The sequence below is a fragment of the Hirundo rustica genome, chromosome 9 (genome assembly GCF_015227805.2).
Source record: "Hirundo rustica isolate bHirRus1 chromosome 9, bHirRus1.pri.v3, whole genome shotgun sequence".
NCBI classification, from domain to species: domain Eukaryota; kingdom Metazoa; phylum Chordata; class Aves; order Passeriformes; family Hirundinidae; genus Hirundo; species Hirundo rustica.
Window position 1 is genome coordinate 6,082,805 of NC_053458.1, and position 24,969 is coordinate 6,107,773.

Consider the following 24,969-nt stretch of genomic DNA (forward strand, 5'->3'; position numbering starts at 1 on the left):
TAGATTGACTTCCTAGCTAGTACAGCCCGGTGTCATTATTACAGTTAGAAAAGTTAACCTTTGTTTAAGCTGTTGGAGCCCAGAGCAGAAAACAGGATTTTTGTGTCCATAACCAGTGCTCAAACTTGCACATTAACCTAACCTGCAAAATTACTCAATCTCTTCTTTATTATCTGTTTGAAGCACTGAAAAAAAGCTTCAAACCACCCACCCCCCTCAAGCAGGGAATTCTGAACAGTCAACTCACTTCCAGCTTGAAACTGTGATACTTGAGCTTTCAGCTATCCCCACCACTGTGTCAGGCAAAGCTGACACTAACCACTGCTATTGGGCAATAGTGGCAAGCCCAAGTAGCACACACAAACTATGTAAGGTAAAGAAGAAAAAGAAAATATTTAGGTCATCCTGAATACTCGGTTTTCTGGTAAGGGCTGTTTTTTGATTACCCACAAACACACTTCCTATTTTTGCAATGATAAATGACTTTTTATTGTAGCCTTATTTGAAAGGTTGTCCTATCTAATAAAACCTCTTCTCTCTTGCCATCCAAATATTCAAACTACATTCTTTCAGGTCAGGAAAACAACAGCTGTCACTGGTGTCTCATGATCAGATTCTCTTGCTGTCATCTTCTGAAATACCCACTTCTTTCCAGCACTGTATCAATAATTCCATCAAGAAAATATATTGATGTTATTATCACCACACCTATTTTCACTGAAGCAATTAGACAATAAAATCTTGCTGACACTAATGGAAGAAAAAAAAAAAAAATACAGGACAAGAAGTACAGTCTTAAGAGTAACAAATTATCCTTCATCTGCAACATGTTTCAGAGATAGCTACAAGGAAAGAATGAAGCAGTCCTAGCAAGTCCTATTCCCTAGAAATAATGTAAAAGTACAGCACTTAGGCCTTCAAGTAATGTTTTAGCCGACCTCTCATTCAATTTGGGCTCCAATTTATCAGAGCTGTCTTCTGAGTGCTAGAAGCCATCAGTATTAATCTACCTGTTTTCACATCAGCTTATGTTAGCTGATCAAAGTGAAATGGAAGTAAAGAACAGCAGTTCCTCGGTAATGTGTTCTACAGGTATATAATTTCTTTTTGGAGCATTGTTTATTTTGGCTTTTTTTTTTTTTTTTTTTTTTTTTTAAATCTCAAACTCAAGAGAGGATCTAGTTACAAAGTTTCTCCAACAATCTCCTATGAGAAATTGTCTACATTTGGGACATAGCTCACTAGAGTACACTTTTATATTTTATATTCCATGCTTTGAGAGTTCTCCTAAAATGGGAGGACCCTTCTGAGAGCTTATCACTCCCTCTGGTGGCTTCTGGAAGAAATATTGGCATAATAAGCAGGAGAGAAAATATCTGGACTGAGGCTGCCACAGTGCAGCAAAGCCCTCCCAGCTCCCTGTGCTGGGCACAGACATGGAACCAGAGCAGACAAAAAGCAAAGGCAGCAGAAGAGACTGGCTTTGGTGGGGTTTAGACCCCTTAGTGATATGCAGGAAATTTGAGGGCTCATCCCAGTGTAAAGGAGAGCAGAATCCCAACAACCCCCATTGCCACTGACCATCAACTCAGCTGCAGAAGATACAGTAAAAGCCTCCCTTTTTCTTGTCTGCCACATTTTAATGGAATGGAAATTAAGTTTGAACATTATAATGTCCTTGGTCTGCAAAAACAATCACAAGATAAATAACAGGTCAGGGTGTGGGCCTGTATACCTACAATCTCACCATCTTCTGACAGAGCTTTACTTGGTTAATACCAATTATAAAAAAGCACTAAATTGAATTCGTCCTACCTAAGTGCAATAAAGCACCCATCACTCCAGTACCTGAATTCCCCGTGCTCAGAGCACACAGCTGCCATCACACACACTGCTGGGTCCTCTCACTGGCAGACAGCAAACCTTGCACTGCTGCTGCAGGACGGGGCTCTAAAACACAATTCAGCTGACATTTTAGATTTTGTCCCTTCCCCAACTAAGGTATTAGAAAAATATAACTCATATTGTTTCGGCTTCCCCTTATTATTCTTTGGTTGAAATTACGTTATCCAATATATTCTATTAAAAATAAAGCTGTCCCATAACTGTTTCGAGGAATGGTTCCATTTCGCTGAACAAAAACTCACACAGCAGAAAGACATCTCTAAATGGCTAATAAAAAAGCATCACATTTTACTTTCCTTTTATATTTAAAATTTTAATATGCAGCTATCTTTTTCAGTGCTCAGTTTTATAACAAGACAAAATTACATTTTCCATAAGCTTTCAATACACACTGTACTGATCGTGATGATAAAGGACTTGAACAGGTTATAAGCAGACAGCAATATGAGATAAATTTCAGATGAAACTCAAATAAAAATTTGTAAAAGTGAATAAAGCTATAGAGATTTACTGCAGGATGAATTTAGGTATCTCTCAAAAAGATGAAGCCTTTATTGGTTTCTCTTTTACACCCACACAGCCAAGTTGATCACAAGCAGAACGGATCTAACATAAGGCATTTCAGGTAACCTACAACTTCTTAAGAGAAATGAAAATAATGATTGGGCCTATTTAAAGAAAACAAAACAAAATTAGAATCCTAACGCAAGCCCCAAAGAGCCCCAGCCCTCCCTCATCTTTAGAAGTACTACTATTTAATTTGAGTTTTAGCTGTTGCATGCAAAGTTTAAGGTTTTAAATAAAACCCAGCTGCTCTTCGCCTCCAAAAGTTTTCAGGCACGAGTTCTGCTTGCGCAGAAGGGCACAGAACTTGGAGAGGTGCATTCCTGACTCACTCAGTGCTGTCATGGAAATCCCTAACATAAGTACACAGATGAGCAAAACCACTTGGACAGTTTATTTCCTGTTAGGGAAGAAGAACCTGGAACAAGCTGTATCTATAAACAGCAATCTTTGCAATTTATCTACATCTACAAGAGAAGCTTAAATTTGGATCACTTTCCATAACAGTCATTTTTCTCATCAAATCCTAAGGCAACGTTCATTTTTTAAGCAGAAACAGATCTCAACAATTTAAAGACTTTGGAGGCTGTTCCCAGCTCACCACTCCTCCAGCTCCCTTGCAGGGCACACACCAGTCTCAGAGGAGAAGCTCCCTGAGCTCAGGGACAGCATCTCACAGCCCTGTTTGTGCAGCTAAAGCTGGGACTTTTGTGGGTGCAGTCCTAAAACAGGAGATAAAACACTGCAGCAATAGCTGAGCTGCCACTGGGGCTCATCTAACCCCAACAGATACCAGGATTATAGGAAATAGGTAACATTTAAAGGTCCTGGCACAGAAAAGCGTCACACTTCTTTAGGGAATCCTATGAGAAATGAGCACATGTGAGGCCTTAACTGGATCAAGGTGTAAAAGGTACAGCCTGGTCCTGGAACCCTCCATTCAGCCTCTTCCCCAAAAATGCCCAGCTACAGACTAAACTGCCTAGAGCTGCAACCTTACTCCAAAAGAGGATTCAACTACTTACATTATAATCCTTTAACAGCTAATTCACTGCATCAAAACCTGAGATACAAAGTTTAAACTATGTACAAAATTCAATGTAGTGTTGTATAATAACCAACATTTTTTTTTTTTTTAATCCTGTGGCCATAAATACAGAATTATTTTTATTATTACAAATTCACTTACAGTTTTGTCTGTTTTTAATAGACTCACTGAGTTGTTTTCAGGGCACGTGACAGACCAAGTTATTACAAGAAAAAGTGTGATTACATCTCAGAATGGAAACCAGAGACCTCAGAGGGAACGCTTGTGCAAAAGCAGATGTGGTTTTTTTCTGTTTTCTTGGGATTTTTGAACGCAGCTGTTGATTGAGAAACTGTACTTGGAAGAAGTATTCAACTGAAAGTCTCTAAAGTGGGGCCACTGAGCCATGACTGCAGCTTCAGAGGCATCGTTTGAGATCAAGTCAGCCAGGTTTATTTTCAGTTCACCAAAGATTCATAAAACTGCTCCAAAATTTGAGTCCCGCTCCTCAACAGCTGGGTGATACAACCCATAAGCAGTTCCTTAATACAACCAATATTAAAGTTGCTAACTATTTGTAGTCTTGAAAAACATGAGGTGAGAGATACTTTTATACTGCCACAACTACTTTTCCTAACAATTGATTTCACGCAGCTCTTGCTCCTGAAAGCAGCGGGCCAGCAAATGTTTTAAAAGTAGCTTGATGGAATGATGAACAAAAGCACAGCACTGAAATCCATTCTTTAGGCATTCACTGGTGCAAAAAAACATTAAGATGGGAGCCTCCCCAGTTTGGTTTCAGGAACACACAATACGGAGCTGTCATACACAACAATTTTTTCTGGCAGCCCTCGTTCACTGTGCAAGGCAGTTCTTTAAGCCTGCAACATTTTGAATAGTTCTCCTTTCAATACCACCAAATGTCAAATATACACAATGTTTTAAAATACTTTAAGGAACTGACCTTCCTCTGGCACTGTTTTTAGCACTGTTTGTACAGCTATGCCAGTTCTTTCAATTCATTATACAATTTAAATATTTATTTAAAGAGTACACGTAAAGCTAGAATTTAAATCAGATTTTCAAACTTGAGCGGTTCTCTGGATTATTTCTACAGGATTCCCAAGGGTTATCGAGGCTATAGCTTGTATGTGTATTTAAGACAGCACTTCTGCCAGAAAACACAAACAAAAAGCAAATTGCATTCGACTCCCCCTTCTTCCTTGACCATTTCTTTGTCTTCACGATCTCTTCCCAGCATAATGTCAACACACGTTTCCACACTGACATGCACAAAACAAACAACAGAACAAATTCAGCTGAAAAAATAAACCAGCACAAAGCTATTTTTCATCTGTAATCCAGCTCATGGAACAACTTTACAGCTCCTGCACCAGCAGAAGACAGGAATCAGCCACTTCAAGACTTGTCTGCTAAGTATTTTGGTGAAGCCAACAACACACTGAAAACCCACAATGCTTCACTAACTCATATATGTAAGTTATTCCTTTAAGAGAAAACATTGAAACATGGGTAGTCACAAATCCAAGAATACTGAGGGGAAAGAAGAAACAATTTGTCAAGCCATTGGTCAAACGGATGCAAAATGGCAAAACTGGAACACTGTCATTTAATTCATATTTTGTTTAAAAAAAAAAAAAGTGCCCATTTACTGATATCAGACGATCATTTATTTAAACACAACCATGTGAAAAGAATATTTGGATGGCAAGTCCAGATCATGCTCTCTATATTATGGAATTCATAAATAACTTTACACAAAAGTAATTACAAGCAAATTTGAGGATGAACATTTCAATTCTGAACAAGGAAAAAAACTGCTGGACTACAGAAGTGGATTTTAAAAAAAAGCCAACAGTTTGGTAAATTGGGTAAAAGGCCTTTGTAAAACACCTTGTAAAAGCACATGGAGAAGATTCACACTTACACAAGCAAGCTGTACTACTACTGTTCACTGCAACACAAGTACAGACGATGGCACACACAAACGAAAACAGAAATAAATGTGACCATTACATTTTAAAAAATTTTTTTCTCGACTCTAACATGATGTAAAATCTTTTGACTTGCTTCCTTAAAGTTCTAATCACTCCAGGAATGGAATTTCATTGAATTCATTTGCTTCTGATATATGTATCTAAAACATACTTAGGTTAACAGCTATTCATTCCACTAAAAGACAAAGTATAACCCTTTTTTCCGCCCCCCAGAGTGCAGTGCTATTGCACACTAATTCTGTTTGAATGTTTATTTCACATTAAGAGTGCTTTTCTGCAGTCTATTTTAAGTAACTACCAAGGAGAGCTAAGTACAAGAGCGCAAGGACACGCCTTTGAAAAAACAAGTTTGTGGCACAGGCTCTAATGGAAAGTCCAGCTGCATCAGGAGTTATTTGCCTGCAGTTTTCCACAGCTCCCCAGCCAAAGGTTAACAGGCTGTGGGATCTGTTGGAGAAAGCGTCTCCTTTCTGCAGAACTTACTGGATTGCAACAGGCTGAGGAGCCTGGAGAGACAATGAGCACGTACAGGTTGATCAGGTACCTGTAATCCCTCGTATCAACAAAACTGCTGCCAGATGGTGTGGCCAGGGAGCCGGGCTGGAACCACCCCAGCACACCCCACCCAAGCATCACGCTCCTGGGAGGGGCCGGAGTCAGGCTCAAACACCAGCCCAGGCAGAGGGAGGCAACTCCATTGCTGCAGACTGAAACTGGTTCAGAGGGAGCACAGCACACGGCGCTGTGCGCCTGATCACACAGTTCATCCAAACACAAGGCTGCGTGAGAGCACAGCAGCCCACTGCCCCACAGAAATAAAACCCCAAACCTGCCTACATTTCAAATTAACGCTGTTTACGAGCCTCATAAACCACCAGTCAGGAGTTACGACTCCAACACGAAAGCTGAAGCAGTGTCCTACCACCTTCTCAGTGGCAGGATTGGTTTTTGAGAGGAGTGTGATCAGCTGGGAATAGATCTGAGTTACCCTTCAAACGCTGCTCCTGCTGACCCTGCTGCCCTGGGAGCAACCACGCCAGCACACACGGAGAGGAGGGCGTGCCAAAGGACCAGATCTCTGGGCAGGCAGGTTTCAGCATGACACAGCCTCAGGAGGAGAATGAATTCAGATGTCTGGAGAACGGCCTAGCGAGCACTTCAGAGACGTATGTGCAGAAAGACAGCTCATGGATGGGAAAACATTCTGAAGGAAATGTTAACTGCAGCCACTTCTTAGTGGTAAAGGTACATGAAGCAGAGAACACGATTTTATTCCTTGAACCCAACTTGAACTTTTCAGGATAGGTAGTTTAAAAACGGGGTTTTAAATTTTCAAACTAAAAGCTGTTATACTAACAGAGACCATAATAAATTATGCAAAATAAAAGTGTAACATACGCATAGAGGTACCCAGACACAGGAAAAAAAGTGAATAATATAATTCTATTAAACAGCTGAAGACCATAGGATGAAAGTGCAATATCCAGAATTATAATTATACACAGTAGTCATCAGTAAATGTTTCTATTTCTGTAGCTGAGCATTAAATGACTTAGCACCTTGGACTGCTACTTAGACCACACTGACTAATTCATCTCTGTCAAGCAGCTGACATTTGAAGAGCCAGTAAATAGCAACTATAAAAGCACTTCCATTTCTCCATTCACATCCCAGGTGAGAGATTTTGAGCCCATATGAACAAATCTGAGAGCCTGTGACAGTTCTGTGGCAAGAGCCTCATCCCCTGGGTCTGGGGAGAGAAGCTATCTCCCAGTACGATGGAAATGCTTCTGCATGAACAAAGCTTCACAGACAATGTGATATGTCACGTTGTTTGCTGTAAATCTATTACAACTTACTAAAGTTTAATTTGCATGTGTTTTATTCAGCCTGATACACTAACTGCTCCAAGAGAAGAAAACTTCGGTGCATGGAAGCAGTTCACCCAGTGAGCCTTCAGATTTCAGGGTGCATCCTTGAAAAAAATTAATTCGTACCATTAAAATACTTGTAAGTTGTGTAAAAATATGAATAAGGAAGGTGAACAAGCCAGCAAGGCAGGATCTGCCAGCGGTTATGAAAAAAAGAAAAAAAGTTAAGGAAAACATCATTGTTTCTTAACACACCGCAGTGAAAAAGTTCGTGCTGGGAAGTGGCAAGTCCTGAACGGAAACGGGAAAGTCGATCCGGCTCTGGGAAGCACCTGCCGGGCGGCAGCGGGCCCGCCAAGCGCGGCGGTAACGCACCGCGAGCCGAGGGAACGAAGCGCGGGGCGCGGCTGGGCGCACAAGGCCGCGGGAAGGCGGCACCGCCCCGGGCCCGCCGGCTGGGCTGAGCCCCCAGATCGGGGCCAGAGCGAGTTCCCGCTGGACAGGGCGGGGAGCGCCGGGGCAGCGGAACCCGGCAGCGCTCGGCCGGCACCGAGCAAGGCTCCGGGGCACGGAGGCTCCCGGGCCGTCCGCGGAGGGTGCGCGGCCCCGGAGCTGCCGGGAAACCCGGGGCGGGTCCCGCGGCCGCTCCCGCCGGCGGCGCCGCCGACAACAACGGCGCCGCTCGCCCCCGCCGCTCGATCTCCCCGCAGCGCCGCCCATTGGCTGCCCCCGCCGCCTTCCTCCTTCCCCATTGGCCGCTCCCGCCGCCTCCTCCTTCCCCATTGGCCGCCCGGGTGCCCGCACGCCCCGAGTCCCCTCCCCGCCCCCACCCTGCGCCTCAGCCGGTCCCCGGCGCCTCCTCGCCCGCCCGGCCCGCCCGCCGCCCCTCACCGTGTAGTAGGAGAGCAGCCCGGCGTTGTAGTCCAGCACGAACCAGCGGTACTGCCAGCCTTTCATCACATTGGTCCATTTGCTCAGCGGGCCCTCCATGATAGACGCCATCTTAGCACCGGACCGGCACCGCCGCGCACGCCGCGCGCTCGGTGAGGGGAGCGGGGGAGAGACTCGGCGGCCGGCGGGCGGGAAGGGGCGGGGCACGCAGCGAGGGGGCGGGGCCATAGGGCCACTCTGCCCCGAGGGGCGGTGTTTGCGCGCGCAGCGGGGCGGGGCCGTGAGCGGGGCGCGGCCCTGAGGGGAGCGCGGCCGTGATAGGGGGCGCGGCCGTGAGGGGAGCGCGGCCGTGAGGGGAGCGGGGCCCGGAGGGGGCGGCCCCGGACGCGGAGAGTTGGAGTTTGGGGTACGGGGATTGAGGGCACTGCCTCAGGAATTCCATTCCCGCAGCTTCTCCTCACGGCCCCGGGGGAGGCAGAGGGCGAGGTGCGAGGGAGAGTTGTGAGGCGGCGCGGTGAGGGCACGGCGCGCTGGCACTGCGGAGTGTGAGGGCGGGAGGGCGTCATCCTGTCCGCTAAAGCACTTTAGGACCTTTAGTTCCTCTTTAGTACACTTGGCACCGCTTGGAAGCTTTGAGCATGTCTCGCTGTTGTACTTGTCCCTCTGTCTCCCGGCTTTTTTACATGTCCAAAGTGCCTTAAATGCTAAACCAAAGTGGGCTTAACAATGGAGTCCGAGGGGGCTTCTCTTCAAAGTGCTCCACGTCCACAGTGTCTAAAACTCCTTCACGACTCGAGATGACCTTTAAAAGTTAAGGCTTGAATATGACACAGCTTTCCTGTGGACTGATCCAAGAATTCCCCAGGAGCTATGGACAATTGCAAATCTGTTGTTCAGCGAAAGGCATGGTTTTGGCACTGATCTCCTCTGGATATAAGTACAGAACTTGAGCTGTGCTTTAACACGAAAACTTCAAAGGACCCATAGGCATACTCATGTTCCTTCCCAGGGATCAGCAATAAACAGCAGAAGTGCCTTTTACCATGAGGTTTGTGTTTATCGAGAGTCTTTAGTGTATTCACTTGTAATTTTTCTTCCTTTCCTCCTTATAGCCCTTTTTTATTCTTTTACTATTTCAGTGCCTTTATAATTGGGCTGAAGTAGGTTTAGTGTCTCACAACACTGCTACTTTATACTAAGTTAAACAAAATTTAATAGAAAATCACTCCTTTAGTGAAAAAGAATCTCTCAAAGGCGGTGTGTTTGGTTTTAGGAAATAAGAAATATTCCAGATTTCTAACTGTCTCCCCATTTCATGTATCACATTGCACACTAGTTTGTCTCCTATGGGAATTTGGAGCATTGATACTCCTTGGAGACACCTGGTGGTGTGTTTATGCGTGGGTTACCAGTTTAAGATACCTAATGCACAATCTGGTTTTGAAATCCGGCTTGTTAATTTAGATAACATTCTTTTTCAAGCTGCATATGACCTTAGTAATCTGTTTTTGTTCTTTAGTTTCACTGACTAAACAAAGCGGGGCTGCCTAGAGATTATACCCAGGCAAGCAAAACAGAAAACATCAGATGGTGCCAGAACATTACTAGTGCTGCCAGTTAAAGCTGTAGCTGGACTGCAGCTTTATTATCTCAGATCACTCCTTTGGCTCTATTATGCCACAGAAGTTGAAACAATGAAAAGAACTCATGGAAAAAAAGCCCTCTTGGCTTAACCCTGAAAAACCTCTGTGTAGGCAGAGCATCCGCAATGGGAAATTCTCCTCAGAAGACCTTTTTATTTACCTTGGTTTGCCAGAGGCTGAATTCCCTGAACTTCGGTTTACACTGAATATCTTAGTAGTTCTTTGTTCTCTTTGACTCATTTTTGGGGGGAAATGTGACAAAGACTTGTATCCACCAGAAGAAGCGTGTATTTTAGATATCTTGTTTTAGCTAAAAGTTTAGAGCAGGAAAATTTGTTTTAAAAGGTATGAAAGGGGGAATTCAGCTCAAGGTTTCTTTTAGAAATGTAGTGTCTTAAAGTAATTTGGCAATAATAAGAGAGTCATTGTTTTTCAGAAAACCCCACACAAATTGAAGTAAATACATTTGAAACAACAGTCTTTGAGCATCCAGGGTATATCATACAGGTTTATGCACTTTCATGCCAGGATGCTCTGTCTTCTGTGTCTGCAGATAACTCCCCTATATTAAAGAGAGATCATGAGGCCACTGCTGAATGATTTAGGATGAACTACTAAGGTCCTTCTGATAAAGATTCTTGGGGCCTATTCAAATTCTGTTCAAAGATCGGTGCAAACATTTTGGTTCATTTAAACAAATCAATAAACTGAAATCAGCCACAACTGTGCCATAATTTCTTTTTATATCCTTTGTATTTTAAATCATTAGCATCAATGATTTTGAGCTAAAAATGGATTAAAATAGAAGTTAGTGAGCAATTTCTTAATAGAAGAATTTAGCTTGCTTTAACATGTTCTGTCTGAATTCCATCTGGATCAGTTACAAAGAGCTGTTATTTTCTGTACTTACAGGTAGTTTTATTGTGATGTTTTCCATATTTTACACAATTTAACCCAGACTGGAGTGTCAACCTCTCTAACACTTAATACTTACTGTTAATTGAGAGAATTACCACAGAGATAACAGAACTGGGCTGAAGGCAGCAGCTGTTACCTTGTGCTGCCTTTGTTTCATGCACTGCTCCATCAGTTCAAAATCTTGTCCAGCACCGTTCTCATCCCAGCCACACACACACATTTCCTGATCATGAAGTGGCTTCCAGGGTACTCAGACTGTCCCAGCAGGAATGTAGGGGGAAACCTCAGATATGCCCAGTCCTTCCTGTGTTTTCCAGGACATCCCAATTTGCACCCTACTTTTAAAAATTTCTTCTATGTCATTTTTCTGTGTCCAGGCTTATCCGGTAAATTACATTTTTGCCCATTACAGTTTAAATCTGCATGGTGTGTAGCCAAAAGGAAGACACTGCCGATCAGAGTAAATACCAGTGAAGGACCAGAGTAGACAACGGAAGCAAAAGAACACTGGAAGTCTGATTCTTTAAGAGGAAAATGCTTTTCTCTTGTAAATTTTGCTGAAGTTATGGCTGAACTCAGAAGAACCTCAGTGATGAAGTTGTGGCTTGTGGGTTTCCTTCAGGGTGTCTGGGAGTGTGACTGGCAGCAGTGAAAGCGGCTTTTGGTTCTCCCAACAGCTGCAATTGCTTGGGGTTCTGAGGAACATAAGGAAAGCATTTGAGAGGAGAAAAAAATAACATTTTGTTTCAGTTTCTTTTACAACTTCAGAAATGTGTTGGTAGTTTAATTTTGTATTGCTTGTCCCATAACTTCACTGTGTCAACTACTGATAATGTAATCATCATAATTAAGAATTTATGTTTTAGCCTGATAGTGGATGATTGTTTTTTCACTTGTTGATAGCAAGTAATGTTTTTTATTTGTATCTTCAGGGAAACATTCCCCCCATTTTATTTTTTACCGGTAACAAATGCAGTAATAAACTACAATCAAATAGAAGATGGAGCATTCTGTGTCATTCTCAGTTTCCAGCTGCTGTCCTTTACAGGTATTTTCTAGTCCCTCTATGCACATCCCAACTACAGTAAGAATAGGAGCACTGTCAGAGCCAAAAATAAAAACATTTTTAAATTTTATTTCTTCAGAATTATGTTTGGTTTAGGGGATTACAGAGAGGAAGATAGATGGGAGAGAATCACCTTCACCCTACAAGCAGTCATTCTTCAAAGAGGATAATTAAATCAAGTATGACAGTAAGTGCCATTGTAAGTAGATTTTCTGAATAGATTTATTATACTGTCACTGGGTTTAATACAAATGTTTATGAAAAAATCAACAAGACAGTGGAAGGAGGACAGTAGTTGGCTTCTGAGGCAAACAAATCATTCTCTTGGGCCTTTCTTGCAAATTCCTCTGTGATTCTATGAAATAAAAGCCATTAGCAACACATTTTCCCAATTCTGTCAATTTTAATCTAGTTTTTCTCTGATTTTAATGAATTGTCATAAATTCCTCTAGGTCGGTGATGAGGAACAACATTGAGGGCTAAGCAGACCTTTCTGAGTCTTCTAAATTACTCCATATTAGCATGTTCTGGAAAAAATCAAATTACAGCTGGTTGTATGGGAATCACGTCTCAGAATCCCTGTTCTGTTTCTGCTTATGGCTGTGTTTGGTGTGAGTTCACAAGAGAAGGGACTTTTCTCTTTGAACATTAGATCTGCCTTCCTACAGTTCAGAATCCCATCCTTCCACTGTCTGTTTAGGGCTGCACTAGAGAGCACTGGAATAATGGAGCAAGTTCCCCAAAGCCCATGGAATACGTTCAGCCGAACTTTGATACATTTAAGACAGGCCTGAAAACTCTCTCTTGCATTGAAGAGAGAGATGACGCTGAAACTCAGATTAATTCTGTGTGTAGTTATTTAATCCTCTCTAGCACTGTCTGTCAGAGGGATGATGCAGCAAAGACGCAGCTGACTCACCTCGCTGGCACCGGCGCTTGGCAGGACTGGGAGGAGTTTCTCAGATGTAGCAGTGTGTTAAAAACAGGGAGTGGAGGTGCTCAGTTAAGCAACTACAGTGACTCACCTAATGGCCAAATCCTGTTACAAGGACTACAGAGAAACACATTTTAAGGACATTATAAATTGGAGTAGCTTTGAAACACTAACAAAACTTAAAATTTTGGTGTGGTCTCTTAAGAGTAAATTCAGGTTTTGCAGGACAGTTTGACATAGCGTTGTCTTGGAGTTGCAGGAGTGTAGACTGACACTTTAGGACTCTACATCTCTTCAAGTACATTTCTGGGCTTGTTGAGAGGCTTGGCTGTTAAGAAATGTGATTATCTTCTGCTCAGAAGACAGAGAATTCCTCCTACATATCCTGATCACACTTGAGATCTTCAGTGTTCTGAGAGGAATGTGTTGATAGTAAAAATTTAGTGGGGAAAGCACCTTCTAACAAATTCTGTACCTTAAACATAGTATAAATCTAATAAAAAATAATTTTTTAAATTACCTAGCCTTTATACTGAAGAAGTAATTATACAGGCTATTTTCCATCTCTACTTGGGTGAGCTCTGGTAATCTGAAAATCAATCTAGCAAGTAGAAAAAGGCTGGAATGAATTTTGGGGAACAATTATTTGTAAATTTTGTATTATTTTATTACAAAACTTACAAGATCATAATTTACTCTTGAGATCAACAGGCCATGGACACTTCTGAAATTCAGGGTGGACAGGGTGCTGGGCCATATTGTCTAGTCTGTACTTCTGCCAAGAAAGAATGGACCTTGTTATCCTTAAGGATAATATGGTGATTCCAACCTGGTTTTGTATGAGCCTGTGATTCTTTGCTGAGTACAGGAGTTTAAAATTCACAGCATGCTGAATCCCATTTCATACTCCTAATGCATTGCTTATGGGTAATGTCTCATCATTTGATTTAAACATCTTATCATCCTCTGGGCAGAATGTATTTAAGATTTAATGCAGAAGTCCCTGCTATTTTCTCAACCGCAAATAAGTCATTCCTATATTAGCCTCCACAGAGACTTTGAAAAGATACAGAGGAATGCTGCTCAACTGGAATGTTTCCTTCACTGCAGCTGTGGTATGCAGCCCACTGCTGCAAAAAGGCAAATTAGCATAATCTCATTTCCCAAAGGTTTCTCACCATCACCTTTTTTCATGGTGTTCGCCCTAATTATATGTTTCAAGTAAAGTTATTTGCTCTTTGTAGTCAGTTTAGCAAGAACGCGATGCAACCAGCACCATCTTCTCACAAAATTTAGACTTGTAGTAGAGTTGGATGTGTAGCAAATTTAGTAAGGGAAAAGGTAAGAACCCAATTAATACTTTAGAATATTGTCACTAATCATAAGGATTATATGCGTTTATTTTCAGTTAAGGACTGTTTGTTTTTCTTGATACTCTGTATTTATTTGTTATTAATAGATCCAGCAATATCAAAGGTAGTATTTAAAACTGGTGTTCATACGTACAAGTAGGTTCCAAACTATATGCATATTTTTGGGTTATGAGCAGTAGCCACAGTCGGTGATACAAAGTCATTGTAAAAAAAAAGGTGTGTGTGTGTATATATATATATATGTGTGTGTGTGTGTGTGTGTGTGTGTATATATTTTTTTTTTTTTTTTCCCCCAGGTGAATAAGAGACATCTGACTGTGGTAATTTTTAGGTTATTAAATAGGTGATGAAAGGAAGGATAAAAGTTTAGTCAAGGAGACCTAGAGCTGAGCAATCCATCATAATACACAAGTACAATGTGTGCCTTTATTGCTCATTTAATTTCCGTAACTAGAAGTATTAAAAGGGTTTCTGTTAAAACTAAGTTTCCATTGTGTCAATGTAGAATCAGCTTCTGTCACTTTTTCTCTCATTTTCTTCTAGAATGTAATGTAAAATAATTTTTCTTGAGATCTAGCATCACTCCCAGGGATTTGTATGTAGGAGGAGTCCATGAAAGGTTTAATACTGCCCTGATTTTGGGACGCCAAAAAGATTTTTCTTTAGGGTTACTGTTTCTTGTGTAAGAATGAGAGACAAAACTAGCAAAGTTTATCCTACCAAAAATGTGAGAAGATTTTTTCTTCTTATCTGAGAATGAAAAAATCCTTTTTCATGCCTGCTTAAAGGATTTGCTTTCTCCTTGTTCTGATGAAAGCAAAAATGCAGAAATTATTTTTTTCTTCCTACTAAATTTGCTCTCTCTCTCTTCTATGAGAAATGAAAAAAGAAGGGGAAAACAGATTTAGTAGAAGACAAATAAGTAGCCATCAGAATAGGCAGAATAAACTCAGATTGCTCCCCAAAAATCATGATGTGCACTTGGACCAGGATTTAGAAGGCAGATGGGTGCTCTACTACTTTGTCAGCTCTCAGGAGCTGTCAGGAGAATATTCCATTTATGTGTGAACTCACAGGCTCGTGCAGAATGCAGCTACATCAGATCTCCAGATGAAGTGAGACTTCAGTTGAGAGCAGCACCTCCTGCAGCTCCATCAGCTCGGTATGAGCAGGAAGAAAAGCCAGGTTCAAAGAGCAGGGAAAGCCCTTGCACACCCTGGTGAGGTTTCAGTTCTTGGTAGGATGAAGACAAAAGCCTCAGACATATTATTGGATATATTAAGCTGCTGTCTAAAGTAAAACAGCCACTCACAAGAATTAACTGCAGCTCAGGTGACTTCTGAACTGTAAATCATTGGAAGTTTGGGAAGTACATCAGAGCAGTCTCACTCCATTTTCCACTCCTGCTGTTTTCCATTGCTATTGGCTATTGCCACTGCTGGAGACAGGACATTGGGCTGTTTAGACCTTTCTTCTGAGCCGTTACTACTATTTTTATATTACGTTCTTACTTTCATTTAGGGATTTATTTTCACCAAGAAACTCTTTAACTATTATCTCAAGGAGAGTTTTAGGTTGTCAGGGTTTTTTTCAGTAAAAGAGTGGGATTTCTGTGGGGACTTTAATAATATCGTAGCTTCATTTTTACATTTTAGTAGTCAGACCTTACTTTGCCCCTTCTCCAACATGAACAGTTTTGCTGATTTTTGCTGAAGCTGAACTGTTGAAATAGACTGAAACAAAGGAAATCCTACTCATCTCGTAGGCAGTAGCACACACAGGGCAGCTCTGTTACTCACTTTGTAAGCCAAGAAAATCCAGGCCTTGTTGCTGTTTGCTTCCAAGTTTCAAAAGTTCAGTCTGTGAACTTCCCAGTGCCCCAATAAACTATTGCAGCAGCAACTGCAATGTAACTTCTAAGAAAATCCTACAATAACATTAATATTAAAATCTCTAAATGCTACTGGAGTTAACCAAATTCTCTGGACAATTGACAAAATGGAGAGTTACATAATTTGCTTTCCATTGCCCAAGAGAATTAGTTTTTGAAAATAAGCTTGTAAGGAATGTACTTACAAGGAAATCTAACAATAAAAAAGTCTGCAGTCTACAGTGAAACTTTGATTTGCATAGCATAAGCTGAAGTTGGTAATGCTTAGGACATTGCAGTTTCTTCTAGTGATGTGTTTATTTGAGGTATACATTTGAGGTATAAATAGTTTGTTCTAATTTACTGGTCAAGTGTGTAATATAGTTTGAAGATTAGCAGCCTTGAGCCTTTGGAAATAAGTTGCCAGCAAAGAAAAGCACAAGTTTAATCGAGTGTTTCCACTCCAGGCCAAAGAGCCCAAGTGTTGTTCACACTTTTGTGTTCCTTTGGTGTTGATATAGTTACATGTATATAATCAAGAGCAAAATTTATCTCACTGACTTAGAGATTAAAGCATGTAACTACCCAGTTAAGCCCTGCTATTCATAATGCATAAGCAAAAGAGGAGGATCTGAGTGTATCATTAACATTACACTCCCTGGTTTATGTTTCTAGTCTGACAAATAAAAGAGCTCTGCTCAATACAGCAAAACAAGCAGCAAATGAGCTGTTGTCTTACCTGACTTTCAGATTTTGGCTTACATATCTGTCAATTTTAGACCAAATAAAATCCTACACTGAGTTTTCCCTGATCCAGCTGTCACTTACATACTGATAACATTAACCCATCTGTCTGTAAAATATTACATCTATTTGACTTCATACTTTTGAATGAGAATTTAATCTGCTAAATATCAGGAGAGATATCTTACATTTAATTGCTGCAGTCCCTGCATTGCATTTACTCATTGCACAGAATTTCTAAAACACAGAGACGGCAATTTTCTTGTAGGCAGTGGACCAATCTTACACCCTTTTTCTTGACCGTGGAGTTAACTTACAATTTCTTTGTGTGTTTTAGCTTGAATCTTCTACACCCACAAATCCTTAAGTGTAGTACTGTAGTACTTTAAACATTTCAGGGGATAATCAGTGCAGTGTCAGCTGGTGCAGTGTGAAGCATAGGTAATATTCTGCAGTGTGACTGATCTCAGTGGTGCTTGGCTGACTGAAGTGATGGCTGTCATTGCTATTCCCAGCAACAACATGGACATATTCTGTACTCAGAGTGCTCAGACTGTGTAATTTCTTTTTGGAAATGTTCATTTTTTTCATGCACACCAAAACTGCAGTATGCAATCTGCCATTGTCTGGGTTTTTTTGAATGTGTTTAATAGTCTTGTGTCAGGATTCCTGATGTTAAGAAATTCAGACACCTAGATACAGAGTCTAGGGAGATGGACAGATTAATAGACATATATGTACATAGAGATGTGTGTGTGCCCTCAGGAAAAAATCCAGGTGTCAAAAAAATGGTCTTTACAGGAAAATCAAGACATATGGTAGCTTCAAATCAGGTTTACTTTACAGTGAAGGCATTGCCTAAGGCATAAAAATGCCTGCAGGAACAATGCCTCCACTTAGGCAAGCCATGGGCAGGGAATCCTGTGGAAGAGCTAGGAATATCACAAGCTGGGGAGAGCTCTGTAGTAACATGTATCAGAGTGTATAAATGGGAAATCAATACACTTAATATTCCATGCAATTTTAATTATTTATTTGTGCTTAAGCCCTGCCAATAAAAGCATGAGTTAAAAAGGAATTTTGGTTTCTGAAGGGTTCATATTTTCAACCATTTTTTTGTAACTTTGAAGACCAGAAATTTCCTGTATTTTGCTCTTTCCTTGTTGTCTTTGTTTTTAACGTAAGCTTAAATAACCCTACAATCTCTTCACTCCAGAGTATGGAGCTTTATTAAAAAACAAAAACAAAAACAAAAAAACACCCAAACAAGAGATTGGAAAATGCTGGCAGCTGGTAAAACTGAATTTGTTTTCTAGAGCATGCTATATTTGAAATATTAGATATTTAACATATTTGAAATATTGGAAGAATAAGTAGACAAGCAGAAAATGAGAAAAAATCATCTTCCAAGCAGATAGGCGCTGTTTATCTAAAGTGGGACAAGGAAAACTTTTATCCCACATAACTTTTACTTTTGGATGGCATTTGAATTGGCCTTGAGTGTTTGGCAGCTCATCTGTTGAGCCATCTGTTTCAGATTATGCATGCTCGGAGGGCACGTTGCACCCAGGCTTACAGTTCCCCTGAACACAAGAAATTTGAATTGGCTTTGCAGTTTAGTGATCAGGAAGCATGGATGTGCATGTACATGTACATGACACATCTAAATAAACTCTGTTTATTTGGGACAAATTGAAGCATTCACACAGCTGGAGAAACCTGAGGGTGCTTAGAAGGGGAAAGCTTTAGGCCCTGTTCACTATCCTGAGCCCCCTGTCAGTGCTCAGGCAAGGCAAAACAAGAGAAAAGCATCCAAGATCCAAGAAATTTCTCTTCTAGACTGAAAAGTTCTGAATGAACTAAGAGGTAATATATTAGCTAGTTTTACAGCCCCTTTAAACAGTGTCTTAAAGGGATTGTGGGGTGGAGAAATTGCAATTTGACTCCCTCCGTTAATGAATCATCTCCAGTCCCATCTCAGTGCCAGAGATGAACTGGGCTGGGTAGTGAATCAGAAAGCTGTAACCAGCTCTGTGAGAGTCTTTGTTCTGCCTAAGTACATCATGGCCAGGAAAGAGGATTTGATCCATAAAATTTAATGGTGCATTATGTGAATCTTATATTATTTATGGCACACTAGTAGCACTTATCTTTTTTGTGGTATCTGCTTTGAACATACTTTTTTTTTTTTTTTTTTTTTAAGAATATACTGCTTGTTCCACCGCCTCCCTTTTCCTTCCTTTCCCCAGAATGCTGACTCCATTCCTTTTACTCTTTCAGTCAGCTTGCAATTTTAGGCATTTCCTTGTCCAGTTTTCAGGGGAACACTTTACTTCCCTCTTATGAGCACTGTGCAGAACTCCTGTGGCTGTTGAATCTCATGCTGGCTGGCGAGGGAGGAGATTTCTTTGCAGTAGAGACTGACATAAGACCATCTGCTCTTCATGAAGTTCTCTGAACCTGTGGACTTGGATAGCAATTGTGCAGTTGTGCATGAGAATAAAATTTGGCTCATGTAGTGCAGTGATGGAAGGAATGGTACATCTAGAACCAACCAGGAGAATTGAGAGATAAATATAGTTTTGTCACAGATTCTCTTTCTAGAAAATTATATTTCTTTTTTACAGGTTTTCACATTAAGCAAATCCCCAGACTGCATTATTAGCAAAGTTGGAGTCCTCTGGTAATGAGGATGAGACTTTAGTATAGTTTATAATAAATTGTGAACAGAACATTGACCAAATGTAGATATATAGCATAGTATTGTTTGGGCAGATCTTATTCGATGTACATGAAGAGTCTTAATTATGACATTAAATTGAGCTTGGAAATATTTCGTCTTGCTTCAAGTAGCTTACATAGTTCATTTAATCAAATAACTGCATATGTGCAATTAAATGTGCAACATCTAAAATTTGAGGTGTTTTATTTTTTGTGATATATTTAATCTGCTCATCTGCTAAAAAATAGATCTTCATATTATATTGCTTATTCAAGTATTAAATTCTATTACTTTTTAAATTAGAAATCCCCAAAGAGCTAGAGGAACTGATGAATGTTATTCCATCAATGTCAAAAAATTGAGTTACCTGAAAGAAAAAGATGTCTAATTAAATTTTTTTCCTTGTTGAATCCTGTTAAGTGCTTTCCTCGTATGAGAAATTTGTGAAGTTATTGCAAAGTTGTAAGGACAGGGATCAGAACTGCAGATATATATAAAAGTCAGCTGTGTGATAATGATAAAGGGAGGCAGAGACAGATTCTCTGCTGGTTTTAGAATCTGCCAAGGGTGTGGGTGCTATATTTTGGGCAAGAGAACTCTTTTAGCCTAATGCCATCTGGCTGGCTTTTATCTGTGCCAGTTGTTATACACGCCAAGCCGCCTGTCCTGCCCCTACCACGTTTCTTGACATAGAAATTAAATTAAAAATACAGTAATTTCCAGTAGCCTGATTGGAAACATATCCATGAAGGGATTTAGAAGCCCAAGGAAGCAATCCAAGCTTCTGTGTTTCTGTCAGAAACTTTGATCAGAAGTTTCCTCATCCATGTCCTGAAGCAGTCTTTGGATACTTTTCCCCTTTCAAGTCTCACTGGCAGCAAAAAGTCCTGGCTGTAGGACAACATATTGACTGCTTCAATATGTTATCCAATGTACATGATAAATACAGTTAAAACACTCATAAAACATCCAGACATTCCAACCTAAGGTATTTAATTTCATTCTTTTAATTAGTAACTATATAACTGTATTTATAAATACAATACAGGTTTTCCTCTCCTTGATCTCTACAAGATACCTCTATGGCTTGTATTTTTGGGCTGGCAGTTGTGCCATCTAGCACAACATGGATCTGTTCTGCAGTCCTCTGTGGGACACCCACAGCTAATTTTTAGCCTGGGATTTATTCCCTACTTAGAAGAATTGGAGTTGAGCTAAATTAAGCAACTCATCTATATATTCAGTTTTACAGTTAACTAAATAGCTCTACTGATGATTTTAGAGTGGTTTTTTTTTCTCATGCTCATCTGTATATATGTAATTTACCATCATTAATGCTATCACAAGGAAAGGAGAGAGAAATTCATTAAATCATTTTGTACAGATATTTCTGTAAGGAAAATCATTACAGTAGATTTGATTTCAACAGGAACAAATTATGTATCTTCACTAAACATAAGGAGACTGACAATCAAGAATGATTCAGTTTTGGATGGAATTTGAATGTCTTTTGAATCATGGAGATTCTTTCAGGAAGAATACATCTTCTGTTTCTGCAAAACTCATCCAACGACCTGACCTTACCTACCTTATACAGCTTCTGCCTCTGTTTTATACCTAAAACCTTGATACTTTTCTCCTTTGGACCTTAGTGTTCTTTGTGTCAGTTTTATACCGGATATATATTTGTCTTTTGAGCACCTTTCCCAGGGGGGTGTGTTGTCCTGCTAGAGAAGGTCAAATTTGTTTGTCATTGAAATGATTCAACAAATTAAATTGATATGGGGATCTGAAAAATCTTGGTGGTTTGGTGCTTGTGCATCATCATCAATAATATTGGTAATCTGATGGAGGTATTTATTAATAACATTCTTCAATTGCTTCTCATATTTTGTGAATCTCATTTAAATTAGTATTACCAATAACAGTGGGAGTTGACAGAGACTTTCAGATTCTGTAGTGCATTTTAAAAGCAGAATATATTTAAATGGAATTTTATTTGTAAAGAGAGCAAGTTTGATTGAAAAAAACGTGAAGCTACTGAATCCTGATGTACTTTTCAAAGTCACCGTGATGATTACACTGGAATTATTTACCACAGCCACTTTAAATGCTACTGAAAGTCATTTAAAGAAACATTTTTTTATGAATGGTCACCAGACTTTCACATTGTGGTTGTTGTATAGCTGTATTGGTTTATAGCTGTATTAGCTTCACCTGCTCAACAGGTGAGATATCTTTTATTACAGCTTACAGGACAGGAACATAAGGTGCCACAGAGGAAAGTGAGTCCTTGTCAGCTCATGGAGTTCAAATTCCATTAGTGCCCTTTTGCATCTGATCAGTCACATGCACACCTTAACAATTCCAATGAGGCTGAATCACTGCTGCATTACTTCTGCAACTTAATCTTAAAAAAACCAAAAAAAACCAAAACCCCCCAAAAAATCAACCAACCAACCAACCAAACCAGTAAACAAATCAGTCATTAAGCAAATAACTTGGTCATATTTAAGGATATTTCATATTTTAATTGCATTTTGTGTGCAGTCAAATGAGAATATATTTTCAATTGTGATCTACTTACTGCTCTTGTGCTTTACAGCAATAAGAGAATAATCAGTCTTTAATACTTAGCAATGATGTTTATTGTATGTGTTTAAAACATTTTTCATAAAGGCCAATATTTTTGGTACTATCTCATCAGTCAAGTTACACTCTGTTATTGATGCAGGAGAAGGAAAAAATATAATTGTATGTCAATTATTCAGGAGTCCAAAAAACAAAGAGAGCTTTTAAGAGAACATTCCTTAGTCTTACGTGTTGACACCAGTGGGATTATATGTCTTACACTGAAAGGAACATTTTTCCTGTTGCTGTTGTGCAATAGTTGGCCAAGTAACAGAACAGATTCCACTCCCTGCTAAGGGGCTGTAAATAAAAAAATCCCACATGGTGGTTTCTCATTTATGGACATACAGCAGGTCTATGCTTTTGAGAAGGGGAAGTGCAGCTGAAAGAGCATCTGTGGAAATTCCTTCTGCCTGCAGAAAGAGCACTGCAATTTGGTATTTGATCGCTTTCACAGAGTGCAACCTGCAGGCAGCTCTCAGCCCAGATACAGATGTAGGCAAGTGATGCTTTGCCCTTCTCACTGTATTTGTCAATAATTTGTGATCTTTTCCATAGCAGCAAAAGCACAGTTTTAAGTGTGCCTTGATCAAGGATAACTAAAATGGTTGAATCATTTCTGTCCTTGTCTACTCTGAGGGCTAAATCATTAACACCTTTTCAAATATGATTCACTTTCCACTGTTGTTGAGGCTTTTGACTCATCTTTTCACTGAACCTTTGGCACTCACCACCTTTACCCAGCTGAGATCTCTGTTCTGTCACTGCAGACTTCATTGCTTGAAGCAAGTGGAGAATGATTTACATTTAGGAGAAGTTTTAACTACTGGTGTAAAATTAAATATGAATATTGTGTTGTCCTGAATAAGTTGTTACCAAATTGCTCAGCTTGAAGACTGGGATGCTGTAGGAGGTAACTGTGATTTGTGAGTTATTTTTTGTCTTTGGACCAATGTTACTGCATTGGTGTTGTTTTAATACTTTCGGAACCATTTTGACATTGTTATGGTTGTAATTAAGACTAGATGAAAATGAAAGAAAGTGGGGAAGGTAAGAACAGACAAGAAGATGAAAATAATTGGGAGGACAAGGAAGGAAATCTCAAGAAGGAACACTTGCTAATATCAAGAGTTACAGTAATGCCATAAAAATGATACTTCACCATTAACAGTCATGAGTTTGTCTTAAAGACAAACCATTTAATGAGAAGAAAAAATACCAAATGCACTTTTATCTAATTACTTCATGTATATTATAATTCTGAAATTAATTCATAATCTTTGTGAAGGGCAGAATGGACTAATTCTAGGTTAGGGGAATGTTGGGAATTCAGTATGTAGATTATATTTTTTGATATTTTCTATTTTTCTTAAAACATAATAATCTTTTAATAGTTTTAGAAAGGTGAGAAATATGTTCCCTGGATTTATAGTATAGATAACATGCCTAAGGAAACAGGGAACAGAAGAAACTGTTGCTAAAAGCTTTTCTGCCTGCTACTTTGTAAACATATTAGTTTTCAATCCTCACTTTGGTTTAATATACACTACACACTACGATATCGATGTGTTTAATTTATAATGAAGACTGATGCTGTTTCAGCAGTGCTACTGCTTGTTCTATTTCTGTCTGAACATGCATTAAGCTGTTCAAGGAACAGCGAGATCTCCAACTGCTACATTAGCTGGACATGTCAAATTAATGCCTAGTGAAGTTTTTTCTGGGTTTCAAATATGGTCTTGAATGAAAAATACCACTCTGCTGTCAGTTATCCAGCTAATTATCTAGAGGTGAAGCTGACCTCTTGTATATATCTACATTTTCTCTTATTCTTTTACAACATGAGATGTAGCCCCATGAAACTGGCTAATATATATTGGTTTGAGAAAATATGCTTACAGTCTTAATGAAAAAATAAATTGTGTATGCTTTAAAATAGCGTGGATCTGTACTGCTGCAGTTCAGATTTGCCATCTCTTCCATCAAATATGATTAAAGAGATTCACTCAAGCCCTATTCAGGTTATTTTCAATTATACCTTTCTCTTACTAAAAATTCAAGATTGTTCTTTCTAAAATAATTTTAGCTTTTGGTTTTCTGAATATTGGCAATATAGATGACATCGTTTCATAAAACAAAGAGGTACAATGATTCCATGCTGTACTCTGTTTCTGCCAGATGAAGGAGTTTAAATTCAGACATATTCAAATATTTCTGAACATCTGAACAGAAAACACTTTAGAGATGAAGAAATATAGTTACCTTAATATCCTAGATTTTGTTTCTTTAATACTGCTACAGTTCTATATAAATTTGATCATCCCACAACACACTTTGAAATAATTTCCAAGCTGCTATAACTTTGGAAGTCTGCAAACCACCTTAAGAAGCCAAGAACACAGCATAAGATGAATTAGCAGATAATTCCTATGCAGTTTTCATAATGATCAATGCACATACTCTAGTAACTAGACATCCTCCTAGAAAATACTCTGTAGGACTCACAGATTGCATGTTTTATGCAAAAGGAACCTAGAAATTAACAGAACCCTGCAGAAGGTCTGCTGGAGTCTGGCTCGATGATTGTAGTATTCTCTTGTGGCTTTAAAACACAGCAGCCTATCTGTAACCCTTTGTCTAGAAAACTTGCAGCTGCATAAAATGTAAAGAGCACACAAAGCATATCCTGGGGTGGATTTCTAGATAAAGGCACGCCTGCAGTCATGACTCCCTAAACCAGCTTGTGTCATACACAGTACTGGAAAGTACTCTGAGGTGTCTGATAAAAAGTT

General features: G+C 39.8%; 2 protein-coding genes across 6 annotated transcripts in view; one reads left to right on the forward strand and one right to left on the reverse strand.

Annotated features, from left to right (window-relative positions):
- OSBPL9 (oxysterol binding protein like 9) overlaps positions 1-8,405 on the reverse strand; it is a 56,641-nt gene extending 48,236 nt beyond the window's left edge. For both annotated transcript variants that reach the window (XM_040072342.2, XM_040072340.2), the window contains exon 1: positions 8,277-8,405. In XM_040072342.2, the coding sequence (XP_039928276.1) occupies positions 8,277-8,387 (111 nt within the window). In that variant the 5' untranslated portion in view covers positions 8,388-8,405. The remainder of the gene's footprint in view (positions 1-8,276) is intronic.
- The window catches only part of EPS15 (epidermal growth factor receptor pathway substrate 15), a 68,630-nt gene continuing 51,951 nt past the window's right edge, over positions 8,291-24,969 (forward strand). Inside the window, exons 1-3 of one of the 4 annotated variants that reach the window (XM_040072337.2) lie at positions 8,291-8,428; positions 11,770-11,885; positions 11,983-12,102. In XM_040072337.2, the coding sequence (XP_039928271.1) occupies positions 12,022-12,102 (81 nt within the window). In that variant the 5' untranslated portion in view covers positions 8,291-8,428; positions 11,770-11,885; positions 11,983-12,021. Of the gene's footprint in view, positions 8,429-8,830; positions 9,325-11,769; positions 11,886-11,982; positions 12,103-24,969 lie in introns of those variants that run through there. The other 3 variants (XM_040072338.2, XM_040072333.2, XM_058421695.1) reach the window with 3 other exon arrangements.